This window comes from Aquila chrysaetos, chromosome 10, assembly GCF_900496995.4.
Source record: "Aquila chrysaetos chrysaetos chromosome 10, bAquChr1.4, whole genome shotgun sequence".
Classification (NCBI taxonomy): domain Eukaryota; kingdom Metazoa; phylum Chordata; class Aves; order Accipitriformes; family Accipitridae; genus Aquila; species Aquila chrysaetos.
This window is the reverse complement of record NC_044013.1, coordinates 11816568-11830893: the sequence shown is the minus strand read 5'-3', so window position 1 is coordinate 11830893 and position 14326 is coordinate 11816568. Positions and strand designations below refer to the sequence as shown.

General features: G+C 43.3%; 1 protein-coding gene across 1 annotated transcript in view; it reads left to right on the top strand.

The window, feature by feature from the left end:
- The window catches only part of DIS3L2 (DIS3 like 3'-5' exoribonuclease 2), a 197270-nt gene that overhangs the window by 8750 nt on the left and 174194 nt on the right, over positions 1-14326 (top strand). Inside the window, exons 4-5 of the mRNA XM_041126654.1 lie at positions 10612-10770; positions 11072-11214. Coding sequence (XP_040982588.1) covers positions 10612-10770; positions 11072-11214 — 302 coding nt within the window. The remainder of the gene's footprint in view (positions 1-10611; positions 10771-11071; positions 11215-14326) is intronic.

The window sequence follows — 14326 nt, the reverse complement described above, 5'->3', positions numbered from 1 at the left end:
AGTTTTGAGCTTTTGATGGATTAATCAGCTGAACGTCCTCCTCCTGTGAAATGTGGCCAAAAGGGTAATGTATGAGCATGGGAATTGGAAGATGGAGTATGGACTGCATGTGTCTTTGGCATGGCAGCAGCAGCAGCTTCTGGAGTATTGTATCCTGTGGTGATGCCCTCTGTTCAGGGCGGATGGTGATGAATTGGTGAATACTCAGAGGACGGCCACAAGGAAGATTAAAATGCTAGGATCATGAGTGAATGATTTGAGGAACCCTGCTTTACTTATCAAAGAGATGCTTGGGGGAAGGGAGCTTTTAGTAAATTGCCTACATGGGGAACAGATGTTCAATAATAGGCTACTCAGTTGAGCAGATTATGATATAACGCATTTGAGGCTAAACAAATCCAGGCTTGAAATACAGCACAATTTAGCAGTGAGGGTGAATGACCATTGGAACAGTTTTACCAAGGCTTGTGGTATGCGGGCTGTCACTGGCATGTTTAAAAGCCCTGGTAACAAATTCTACCCCCAAACTACACTGTAGTTCAAACAGGAATTAATTTGAAAAAGCCCTCTATCCTCTGTTATCCATGATGTCAGCCAGCCCACACACCCCAGTCAGATCTGGCCTGTTGTTCAGATAATCTCTGAAGTGTCTCCTTCGCCATGGGTACCCAGGTAGGTAGGACAGATACTTTGCAGCTGGCTTCAGTGGCTAATTGCGATTCCTTGCCAGGCCATGGCTGCTGCAGGACTTTCACCGCTGCCTTGCTCTCCAGCCTCTGCTTCTGCCTCTCCTGTCCTATATGCTGGTGTCCATCTCTTGCCTTCCCACCTCAAGCCCCCTGCTAACTAGCTCCATGAAATGCTGTGGGCTGCATGTCCCTAACTCCCTCTTGTGGGGAAATCCGAGCTATGGAGAGTTGAAACTTGGCTGGGGCAGGATGGAAAACAAAATGTTGGGATCTGTTGCATAAAATAATGTCTTCTGTGATAAAAATAAAAATTTCCAGGGTGCTGAAGGAAGATGTCAACACTAGCAGCTGCAGCCCACAGATGTATGGGGCAGGTCATGCCTTGGAGAATATTTCAGACTCTCTACAGATATGAGCCTGCAGCAGTAATGCATTTTTGTTCAGTTTGTATGTTTTTAGGCATTTTTCCCCCGCAGTACTAAGGGTTGTGAATTGTGTACCTACTACACTGAATGGGCAGTATGGCGAATGGTTTGTCAGCAAATTGTCTTATTCTGCAGCACATTGGGTAACCTCGGGATATGTTTGAATCTGAAAGCAGTTCTTTCATTTCTTCAGCTGGTAATGTCTTCGGGTATGTTAGCACCTCCCATCAGGTATTTTGCCTTTCAAAGCGTCTTGACTTCCTCTGATCTTCAGGCAACTTGCTTCCCTCAAACTATTGAAGCCCAGAGAAATCAAAGAGAGAACTTCCACAATATTATGTTTTTAAAGTGTTTTTCTTGAAGAAGCCTTTTCACAGTGTAGTTGCTGGATAAAACAAAGAGCAAAAGGTATTGTGGAATATGCTTTGGGAGGATGGAAGGACAAGGGGCAGTGGAAGCAGCCCTGACCTACATCCCGAGGCAGGAGTGGAAGCCTGGAGGAGTGCAGTCATGAGGCGGAGTAGGTAGTTAGGAGGTCACGAGCAGGGTGGAGCAGGTTCACAGAGAGTCCTGAAAACCAGAAGAGCTGTATCCCCTCCCTGACAACGCCACTGTGCTGCTGCACACAGCTGGAGCACAGTAACTATTTTGATAAACTTTTAGTCTATTGCTACTAAATGAGTTTCGTCACCAACCCTTAGTTCAGAGCCTGGAATGGTATCTTTGGCTCTTGCACTCATGTAGTATTCCTACAACACAAACCCTGCTGAGGAATTGAAAAAACCTGCAATTATTGTCTGAGTTACTGAAGTCAAAATCCTGCAAGCATCAGGATGCTTGGAAGTGTTTTGGAAGAGGAAGCATGGTGTCGTGGGCACATGATTTTGGCGGGCAGGAGCAGTTTCCACAGCATTGTTTTCTGCAGCAGAAAGAATCCATTGTGCATTTTTCTTCATTTCAGTTTTTCAAAGCATAGGCCCTTTCAGAAAGCCAAAGTCAGCAAGAACATTTTCATTTTCCCTAGTCCTATATTGAAATCTATGGGCATGCAGCACAAGAGTTTTAAAAAAGTATGTGCAGCTTAAAGCAAAAGAGTGGTGGCAATGAGGTGCTTCCCACCTCATTTTCATGGGTCTGTAAATGAGCACCTGTCTGTTTCTGACTTTCCTGAGTATCCATGGACATGCCACTTCACTTTTGCTACCTCCATCCCTAAATAGGAATGTTTCTTCCTCAATAGCTTGTTGTAAGAATGCTGAATATCTGCATCTGTTACAACCAGCTACAGTGGCACGATCACCTCCAAAAGCAGCTCATGGCCCTATGAACTCACTCACAAACCATTACAGCCTGTATTTCCCCATCCAGGAGTCACTGGCTGGTGGGCAGGCTGCCTTTCTGCAGCCAGCTTGTCCCCCGTGGGGCAAGGATTCCCTCTGTGCTTTTTTTTCTTGGACGTTCAACTCTTCTGTGCAGATTTTGGCAGACTTTCTGCCAAAAATGTTTAGCAAATCACCTTGTCCAAAGAAGGAGGGCGAGAGAGCTCTCCAAACTTGTTCCCAGGTACACAGATGGTTCACAACTGGACTGTGTCCTGGTGCATGAACACAGTCATGCTGGCAGACAAGCTGCTGGCTGGCACAGGCATTGCTGTGTTACATTGTACCTGGTTGCTGGTAACCAGTTGGACTGTTGCTGTTGCTAGAGGGACCGGTTGCTTTGAATTGCTCCTGAAATCACGTTTAAGAGCTATGTGGTCAGGCCTTCACTTTAAGCGCTGTCTTCTCATTTTATTTTGATTTGTCTTGATGGTGGAAAGTTACAGCTCAGATTTACGCTATGGCTGGGCCCTGGTGGCCCATCATAATGGGTCAATTAGTGGAGACTGGTGGGCATGGGAGCTAGTTCTGGCAGCTGGATTTCAATACATCATCCACTCAGTTCAGGACATTTGCATAGAATTTGCATTTTGGCTGAGCCTGTGCATGTAAATGTAGGTCTGCATTGTTTCTCTTCTTTGAATGACTGTTTAATTAACTTTAAACTTAATTATGCAGTCTGCCATCTGCCTAAATCCCTACAGTGCTGTCATATCACCATCCTTTTCCACTTCCGCCAAGATATTCCCTTTCCCGGAAGTTTGTCCTACTTTTCAATCATTAAGATAATTTCAAATCATTCACATCCTTGGTTATTTTTGAAGAGGACTCACAGCAATGTTGTAGGAACTCCCTTTAGCTCTGTGGTCAGACTTGAACTGAGCACAGAAGTGTGCTGCAGAACCTCCAGTTTAGGATTCTTTGAGTTTACATTTCATCAGAGAAGAAGGATGGTTTTTTTATTTGCTTGTGATAAGGAGAATGTGGTCTCAGACTTTCTCTTAGACCCCAGATTGAGCATCTGAAATACTGCCTACCACGTTTATCTCCTGAAAGTTTCTTTGCTGCAATGAAACCTCACTGAACTGATAACGTATCTCAGAGTCTTGCCTTTCCACTCCTACAACTCTAATGAATTCTTTCCCATGACATCCTCATTTCTCTCTATTGCTTTGTCTTTAATCTTGAGCCATCTACTTTATTTAACCTCTTTGCTTCAAGATACTGTAAAATGCATGGAGGTGGTTCTGTTCCAAAGCTATCGGAGAACTCTGAACTCATTTAATTCAAGTTGAGAGCAGTGTTGAAGCACGGCTGTTCCTAGCACAAGCTGGAGCAGAGCTGAGCTCACAGGGAGTGTGGTGGATGGGTTTTGGTCCTGTTTGTGTATTTGGGGCTCTAGCACAGAGTTTTGCTTGAGAGAGATATCTTCCAAGGAGTGTCATTTTTCTTCCTGGTACAGAACTCTTTCCCTGAGCAGCTATACCAACAGCTGTCTTTGTGTTTTTTCCTTTTAAAACAAAATAGAACAAAAAAGTACTTGGCTGTTACCATTAGTGGGACATTTAATCTCTTAAATCCGCAAAATATTTTGCAAAACATAAATAGCTAGTTACTTCTGGCCTGTCTATGACCAGTGTTTTTGTTGACATAACTCGCATTTGAGATCACTTCAATGGTGTTTGGTTTTGCCTGTTGTTTTTGCCTGTGTGTGGTAATTTGATCCCGGATATTGTAGTAGTCATTTAAGTGCTTGGAGTTTTTGAGTTAGTCACTTATAGTATATGGCATATACTGGATGTCGCTGGTGCATTAGAAATTAAAAACAATCTAACAAATGTATTTTGGCTTTTAAAATTTGAGAGGGAATTATTTTAGAGGCTTCTTTGAGCAGCAGAAAATATCAAATAGTTTTTAAACTGCTTGTTTAAGCATATGAAAGGGGAAGACGTGGGGATCCTAGCAAAACCACCCTGATGTTAATGCGGTTTGTACTGGCAAAGCATCCTTTTGCTAGTATTTGACTTTGGAGAATGAAACGAATAGCTGCCTGGTACAAGTGTCAACACTAAGTCTGTGCCTATCCAGAGCCACCAGCCAGGAACTGCATCCTCCCAGCTCATCAAAGCTGGCAGAGTTAAATTCACAAAAGTACCCGGGGTGAGTTGTTCAGGGGCTATGTAGGATTTGGGATTTTTTGGGTCCCAGATGTCTTTCCAAAACAAGGCAGAGTTTCCATCAGCTGAACTCTGGTACTGAGACTATTAATACACCCTGTTACACATCAGCATCCATAGTGGCTCATAAAATTGCAGATAGGACTTCCTGGCAGGTTGTGGAGAGTATTCATTTGCTAAAAGACCAAATTTAATGGTTTCTAAAATTTGCTTTGCCAACTCTGCCAGGAGCCAAGGGCCAACCTGAACTTGTAGATCTGTGAGGTGATGCCTTGGGCTGTCACATGGTTGGACTCTAATTCATTAAGTCTCTAGTGAGGATGAGCAGGAACATGCTTTATTTAGCTTTCTTGCCATGCTTAACCTAGTCTGTCTCAAATGGGAGTGTAGGAGTAAGCAGGGGCTGGCATCAGAGTAGTTCTCATTGCCTTTAGGTAATTAATTCCTGCTTTGGAGGTAGAGCAGTGTTGGGTGACCCTTCTGTGTCCAGAGGAGGGCCACGAAGATGATCAGAAGGCTGGAGCACCTCTAGCACCTCCACATAGTCTTCTATGAAGACAGACTGAGAGAGTTGGGGTTGTTCAGCCTGGAGAAGAGAAGGCTCCGGGGAGACCTTATTGCAGCCTTCCAGTAGCTAAGGGGGGCCTACAGGAAAGCTGGAGAGGGACTTTTTACAAGGGCATGTAGTGATAGGACAAGGGGTAATGGCTTTAAACTGAAAGAGGGTAGATTTAGATTAGATGTAAGTAAGAAGTTCTCCACTGTGAGGGTGGTGAGGCACTGGAACAAGTTGCCCAGAGAGGTTGTGGATGCCCCATCCCTGGAAGTGTTCAAGGCCAGGTTGGATGGGGCTTTGAGCAGCCTGGTCTAGTGGAACATGCCCCTGCCCATGGCAGGTGGTTGGAACTAGATGATCTTTAAGGTCCCTTCCAAACCAAACCATTCTATGATTCATCTGGTAGCTGCCATGCCTTCTAGCTCATGGGTGTATCCTTACAGTGTTTTACTAAAGTGCATAGCTGGGTTGTCTTGAAGAATTAAATGTCAGGGAACCTCTGGGAAGGTTTGAAGGAAATTGGTTTAAGTCATTGAAATGTGTCAGCAATAAAATGAAACATTGTAGAAATATGGACAAATATTTAGTAACAGTGTGTTGAGAGTGTCTCTAACTGATAACAAATTGTTCTATTGCATGTTATCAGTTCTGGGGATGTGCTTCTGTTTCTTCTCACGCTTATGCTAACTGTAAAGTGGGGGTATTTGAAAGATTCCTTTGCATATCTAGATTATGATCTAATGCTGGGAAGCAATGGAAAATCCTCTTAGCAATAGCGGTTAGTGGAGGTTTTGATGCCCAGTCATGGACTGATAAAGGTAAGTAGCAGATGGAAGTATTTTGTGTTGGAAAAGCTTGTAACAATATTGTTCCCTCCAATGCTTTCAACATAATTCCTTTTTTTTAAACATAAAAGGATCCATTACATGTCAAGATAGCTGTCAGTGGAGTGAGAGTCCTACACCTGTAGAAGTGTTACCAGCATAATTGTTGTGATGCTCTCACAGTCCTGCCCACCCCAGGGAGGTGGGTTAAATATAGGTAATGTAGATGGTAACAAAGCTGGAAGTTTAGTTAGAGGTAAAAATGCCTCGTGACAAGGTAGAGGCCCTTTGACAGGAAAGGGGAAAGCTATACCAAGATGTCCATATCTTGGAATTCACTTAGATCTCTCAAGTAAAACAAGTTCTTGCTGGATCCGGGATAGGAGGCATCCAAGGAGTCATGGATGTGCTGATGAAAATTCAGTGAGGAATACTTTCCTTCTGTGCTGGTAGTAAACAAACAGCTTGTCAGGTGTTAGAGGGCAATTGGAAATGTTTTATTTTTGGTACATAAAATTGAGGGTCTTGGTTCTTTCTTGTGTAAAGCAATATGTAAATTTTGATATAAAATTAAAGACCTTCTGGCCTTGCTAACTTCATGTTTAGTTGAACATTTTAGTTGATTCAGTTGACCATCTAGTTGATCAACTGACTAATAGATGTAAATTTAATTAAATGCAGTGCTTTTCAAAACTTAAACTATAGAGTGATTTTGTATAAATTATGTCAAAATAAGCTGATTTAAAACATCTAGCCTCCTCTCTTACTGTAAACCAGATCAATTATTCCGGGAAGGTGCTTGCATGCATTTTTTTTTTCCAAAATAAGAAAAGATTAATAGGTACTTAGGTTTCAAGACCAAAATGTGCCATTGTGTGATGTCATTGTTGTTGTGACGGAGATGAAGTGTGATGGTTTGGATTCTAGATTGAGCTCCAGTGCTCTCCTTCCAGTGGAGCTCAACCAGCTGCTGCTGCCTGCATGCCAGATGCTGGACCGGACTGCTGAGCTGGAGCCAGCCCCCGGCTCCATCCTTTCTGCTCCTTTTCCCGGTGCCCATTATTAAGAATAAAAGCGAGTGGCTGATTGTGGACTGTTCCGAAAGCCCATGAATGCCACCCACTTTTCTTTTCATGCCTCTCTACCTGTGGAGGTGGGAGTTGTGTGTTTCTACTTCCCACAAGTGCTTCCCCTTGGCTAGTTTGAAGGGGTTCCCTGCTCTATGTGTGGAATTGCTAGTCCTGTTTAGGTGTCCCGCTGTCACCTTTGTAGGGAGCCTCCTTGCCTGATACAGGTGTTGGGGTTTTTACAACCCAAGTCTCCCTCCAGAGGACTTGAAAGTAATGAACAGTCAATCACTTTTCCTCAAATTGTTACTCCTGTATTATTTCCCATTGGAAATTACAGAACATCTAGAAATCCCAGGGAAGTGGTGGCTGCATCCACAGAGAGCAGCTCTACATCATCTGTGCAGCCAGATAAACATACCCAAACATGTTGCATTTGCTGTGTGTTGCGAATACTTATGTGTCTTGCATTAGAATTGCTCTGCGTTTCAAGCTTGAGTGGTTCTGCACATGCAGGTGTGTTTGATGCATTGTGGTTGCTTCAAGCCTCCTATTACGATATATCAACCAACCTCACCTCAGTCACTGTACTTTAGTCTCCCTTCTACTGAAGTTATTTTTAATTTTTTTATTATATTTGTTTACTTATTGATTTATTTAGTCATTGATTATTTTAATGCCTAGAATGTGTTATTATTTTGTGTAACATCTTACCGTAAGAGATTTTGTTATATCTTACAAATCACATGACTGTAACATCACAGAAAAAGTAAGACTTCTGACATACCTGGTGCTGGAATAGAGTTTAACTAAGTTTGTGGTAGCAGTTATTTCAGAAAGGATAGTCTCAATATATCTTATGCTGTCTATAGGGTAGTCAAGTTACAGTTTGCTTTGTGGAATGATGTCTGTTAATCCATCAGAATATTAATGCTGGGCAGCAGCGACAGCAGGAAAGCCCATCATGAGAAGTATTTCTAACTTCCAGTTTTAGGGGACCAGGTGCATTACAGAAGCAAATATTGAATCTAGTTGAAACAGATGGCAACCTGTAGTTAGCTCTCTTTCTTTTAAAAGGAGAAATACAAGAAATTACAGTCATGCAGAATTTGATGTGTTCCAGTTGAATGCTAATTGTGACAGTTGTCTGTGGCTTTGTAACAGGGGTGGTTTTGTTTAGCCATAAATGTCAGGGCCAATGGGGTCAAATACTTATCCAAAGTGGCTGTGTGTAAACTGGCTTGCAAGCCAGCTATGTGGAAGCAGTGTTTGTTCATTTGAGTAAATTTTTTCTTTGAGTTGGTGTCTGAGTCTGAGCAGATGAAAAATCCCGCTGGAGAGCAAGCCAAAGGCTTAAGTGTTGGAAACATGCAAGTGCCTCTCTGCATGTCTACCTTTCGGCACGGATAGGTGCTTCTCCACCCTTTGCTGTTGCTGTGCATTATTTTTGGCAGTAGTGGCCCCAAACTTTCTGAACCAATGGCCATGGCAAGTGCTGGGGCAGCTCTGCTCTGCAGTGCCTGATTCTGGCTCTCAGCTCACTTCCAAACTCACTAGAAATTTTTTTTTCTGCTTTCTTTTTTTTCAGCTCCTTCTTAATTACATGTTAAGATTTAGCCTCCTTTTTATCCCAGGTTCTTTAATTCATAGTAGTATTTTCTGTGACTTGCTGTCATAGAAACAAGGACTTTAGAGAACCTTACGAGCTTGTGTAATCCATTTCACTACCTCAAGGAAAAAACTACTCTTTTTAGACCAACTCTGGCAGACATCTGTCTCACCTATTTTTAAGAACCTCCAACGAAGCAGATTGTGTGACCTCTCTGAGTGATCAGCCTAGTGCCTTGTTTTTTTAATAGTGTTCCTAAGATCCCGCCTGTTGCAGTTTAAGTCAGATTCCTTCACCAGAATGCCTCTGAAAACCCTACCCAGAGCAAACCGTGTCGCCAATTGAAAAGTTATTCTGCTCAGATCTTTCTAGTCCATAATTTTACTTTTGGTGTCTTTTTTTGAACTTAATTTCTTGACCCTTAGGGCATTTGCAAATCAGTTCATTAGGCATTTGCAAATCAGTTAATTTTAGTTCCATCTCATCATGAGGTCCATACAAGTAGTATTGCCTCGTTTGCATCAGTTGAAACCTAAATTTGCGGCTGCATTTTTGCTGTGTTACTACTGCAACCTCCCTCGGACAGTCTCCTCCCTGAGAGCATGTGCAGAGTATGAAAAGCTTGATCATGTAGAAAGAGGCCGAACGACATTGCCCTTATCCTTATCGTCACTGAAAACAGAGGTGCCCTCTTCATTTCAGCATCTTGTTTGGAGACACTGCTGTGGTATTTAATCTCTTCATGGGCTGGTCTGAGCCAGCACCTTGAGTTGTTCCTCTGCCTGTCTTGGTGTCTCCTCTCCTGAACTGGGAGGATCCCTCCCTCCTCCTGCTGATTTGCCTGTTGTTATATATGGAAGTTGCTTTTTGTCTGTGACTGGGTAAAGTAGCAGTTTTCTCTTATTGTACCGTATTTTTAAAGATCTCTGCTTAAGTACAGCTTTTAAAACATTTTTTTCCTCGCTGCTGCAGTTTAATTCTATGAAGCAATCTGTGATTTCGTTTGTGAAGGATACCATATGTAAAAATTTGCCTTGTAACTTGGATAGCCCCATAGCAAATAAGTTGGCATTGCACATTTTCTGACTTGCAGGTACAAGCTTGTACCCAGGGAGCGTAGCCAGGAGGGGCTGGAAGGCAAAGCTGTGATGACATGTTCAGTATCCAGGTGGAGGGCCAAGAGGGCAGCTGCACGGCGCTGGGTTGCATTCCAATGTGCTGATCCATGGAACAGCGTTGGCATACGCTTTGGAAGCTGCTGCTTGCTCTCCTGGCTGTAGGGAAGGGGCTGAGGTGATGGCAGGGAAGTAAGGGGTGAGTCTTTGCAGAATATTTTTGTATGATCATGGCCTATTCTGAGCAGGCTGGACATTTGGAGCCTTGGCATTTCTTTGTGGTGTCGTTGTGTACCGTGCTGCCTCTGGTAGCTTAAAAGTTAATTACTCCAGAGAGGGTTGTTGAGATTTTTTTTTTTTTTTTTTTTTCTCCTTGATTCCTGAACTACTTAATTAAGTTGTAGGGAAGTTATATTTTCTCACTACTTGGGGGCTTAATGGGGTGGAGGCTTTGGAAACAGTTTAACAATTTCACATTTTATATGCTGTAATGAATTTCCCAGGATTTTGGAAGGGTTGTATCCAACTTTAGTATCGTAATTTCCAGAGTTTTATTTATGCTAAAATAAGTTAGTGGTGGATTAAGAGGCACAAAGAGCCAACAGATTACAAATGAACTAATGAAGACATCGTTTCTTTTGGATAAAGAGCATGACTCGCAGTTGTGACTTGTACTGAAGTACTGCAGACCATGAGTTTCACCAGGACCACAAGCTGGCAATGGGTTTCTCTTCCCTCCACTGTTATTTCAAACCTGTGTTTGATTTCAGGTGCAGAAAAGAGAGGGTTTGCAAGGACCAGAAACAACTCTGAATCTGCAAGAACTCCCCAGAACTTCGATAGGAAGAGGCAACTCTCTGAATCGCAGACAGAAACAATGAACAATTCAGACAGCAGAATAAATCCTAGACAACTGGGAACTCCCAGAGGTATTAAAGCAGAGTGCGTACATGCTTCAGGAATAAGCTGCCTTGAAGCACGTGCTCAGCACTATTAAAGGATGGGCTGGCATGAATGCTCTTAACTCTAAAATGAGCTGTAAAAGACTGTTGATTATTTGTAAAACATGATTATTCCAGGCTTTTCAGTGCTCTGAAGTTGGGTGCCAGTATTTCTAGGCAAACTGTTCTCAGAAGTTCAACTTTGAATACAAAGCCTCTGTACAGCTGCTGTTAAGATATATAGGCGGGTTTGGTGGGCAAGATAACAGTTCTGAATTTTTGTTTACAGGAGGACCCTATGCTGCTGTCCCAACATCAGGCGATAGAAAGAATATAAATAAACCCACTCGAGGGAGGAAGAAGAGTATATTTGAAGCCTACATGTTAAAAGAAGATGTTTCAGCAGGACTGAAAAGGGGAGAGCTAATTCAGGTGCCTGGAACATACAATGTCCATGCTCTTGTGATAAGTCTGTGGAAATCACAGGCAGTTGTTGGAAATCAATGTCAGTTGGCTGCATGACATGGAATCGATGTACCACTTGTAGGTGCTAAAGGAAGATTTTTTTCCCTTTCTCCGAAGGTTCTAGAAGTTGAATGAAATCTTTTATGTTCAGCTGAAGCACAGTTTTTGGTTTGATTGCATGTTCTGTAAAATTCCTGATCCACACTTGTGATGAATTGCAGCGTTCTGGTTGGATGGTCTGGTAGCCATGATAGTCATTACTGTGGAGACAGTTGCTTTTACAAATGATGCTCAAAAACACAGCAAGTGCTGGCAGCCTCTGTCTTTGTCAGTGTAAGTAAAAATGAATGCCCTTAGCAAGATACTTCTCGCTGAAATTCCTCACAAAGATGTTCATTAATCCTCAGCAATGAGGTGCAGACACCTCCACTTCCAGATCTACTCTTCTTTTTCCAATCTATCAACTCCCAGAAGTGTCCCTCCCACAAAAAAAAGGGAGAGTGATGGTGCAGGTAATGCTGTGGTCCCTGGGGTCTCAAAGGGCTGTGCCTACCAGGGCGTTGCAATAACCTGCTATGAACTATGATGCAACTGGTTAAATTAATGTCAAATGGCCAGGCACTGGTAGTGGACCCTTGATTAGCTTGCATAATTTTCTTTGCACTCCCCTAAGGTCATAGGGCTGACCCAGCCACTGATGACGGTGTATGGTTTACTGAAGTAAGGCACAGATAGTAGATGGAGCCGAAGAGCCCAGCAAGGTACAGAAAATCATTTGCACATGTGTGTATGGTTATTTGCCTTGAACAGCTAGCAATAAGCATGTTCTCGTTTTACATATTCTAAAGATCAAAGATCGGACTTTGTGATTCCATTTGGAGCAGCAAAACTGCAGCCATAATTTGGCAGCAGTTCTCTGAATATCTAGCAAGGTGTGGGGGTGGACCTGCCATGTGTGTGGGTAGCTGGATCTCGGAAGGAGTTTTGCATAAAGGCAGGCAAGGCTGAGGTTCACTGAGGAGTAGGAGAAGAGGTCTTAGAACCACTGTTGTAGTACAGTCCTCAACATGGTGTAAAGTTCTTCGGGAGACACCTGGCATCCCAGGCTGCGGAAGAAAGGCAGGTGGAAGTCAGTGAGGGCATGACAGACACTCAGGCTGAGGCATCATTTACCCAAATACACACTGGTGCCATTTAATTAGTGTTGTACCGCTGGTGAGGTTGTGATACTTACTTTCATCAGTACATTGAAGTTGCAAATGGCATCACCTCACTTTTTGTCTGATTTCTTGTTACAATCGTATAGTAATTCTTGTATAATAGTATAATGGCATAATTTCTGGAGGTGCGATAAGGATTTCACATATAAGATTGCCTGATTCCATCCTGAAGACCAATCTGATGAGGTCTTAGCCTTCAGAAAAATGACTATGCGGCATATCCCTGCTGATGATCAGAGTGGTCCATTGGGCTACCCAGACCTTAGGCCAGTGCCTTTTTAAAGACTGTCAGAGACATTCAAATGGGAAACAAATGGTGTAGGAAGAGATGGGAGCTTCAAGCTGTGACTTCCCCCCATGGCTGCAGTGACATATGGCAGCAACTAAAGCTTCTGCCTTACCTTCAGGAGTGTTTTTGTCACCCATTTTTGGTGATGCAGCCTGATAGCATTAAGTACAGCGTGTGTAGACTGTCTATGAGGTCGAGTGCAGCTGCAGATGAGGCACATCAGGCTATGACTACTACCTGAGAATCCCATTGAAATGCTGAGTCCCGGAGGACCTGTGATTGCATGCTCTCTGGCAAAAGAATCCCTAATTCTTGTAAATGCGTAGTGTCTACTCCAGGTCATGTGCTGCGTAACTGGAGGAGTCATATGTGCTTTCTTAGGCTGTTTTCCTTTCATCCAGTTCCACATCGCAGGGAAACAGTTGAGGCTGTAGAAGCTGGATTTAATCATTTAGGGCTGAGTGTCTGATCATGGGCATCCTTGCTCTGTATCTCTCATCTTCAGCTCATTCATCCTTATGATCTCATCAAGACCATTCATCATTGCAGTCTCAAGCAGAATAGGTGAGATCCTGAAAGTAACTTTAGGGAATGGGCAAATACTCAGCACTGTTCTGTACAATGGCAAGAGACACAGTGAACAAATACTTGTTGTGTTAATCCCCAAAAGCAGGGCATTGCTCTGGCCTGGTAACCTGCAGAAATGCTCCACAAGAGCCTGTGGAAGAGGAGAACAAACCTATTGGTCTGAGTTTTACAGTCCTGAGCAAACCTGAGTGCTAGCCAGACAGAAGCATGACTCTGAGCAGGGGCCGTCCCCTGGAGCATCCTGGAAACACTGGATCTGCATATATTTGTGTGAGAACTTGAGAGATCCATTAGAGAGACCCCTGCCATGAACTCTGAGGGTCTTGCTGGTCCATGACAATACAGCTACGCAATTAAATGCTCCTGAAAGCTCTACCCATGGAAACTACTGGCAGACGTGGAGATTGCTCAGATGAAACATGAGTACCATGAAGATTAAGCAGTTCTAGATCAGGAAGAACAAAAGTGTTATCTTTATGGGTGCTGACGTCTGTCAATAATATTAGTCTTAATGGCCTCTGGTACTGTATCTGACATAACTCAGTTTTTGATAAGTAGCATGGAGAAGTATGCCCTGTGGGATTCCTGGATTCATTTAATAATGCAATGTGTGCAGAAGTGTCCTCCCATAAGAAAGGGGATCTGAGCTCAGGTGCTTAGGATTGTGTAGACTTCCCACTTACCCACCTGTAAAACTGTCTGCAATGAGGAAACACCAAGCGTATCAGGTTGGTTGGAATCACATCGGCCGATCTGAAGGCAAACAAGATTGAATAACTTCTGCGTAGTTACGTAAGCGGATGGTGTTGGCTATACACAACAGATGAAGTCAGGTTATGTATTAAGGAACATTGACCCAAGGGACCATAATCATCCTGTGAAGCATCAGCCAGAAACTCATGTCTGCTCCATGCCTCCAGTGTCTCTCAGACCCTCCCTGCAGGGCTGCTGGGTTCAGGCAGAGCGAGAGTGTGCAGCATAC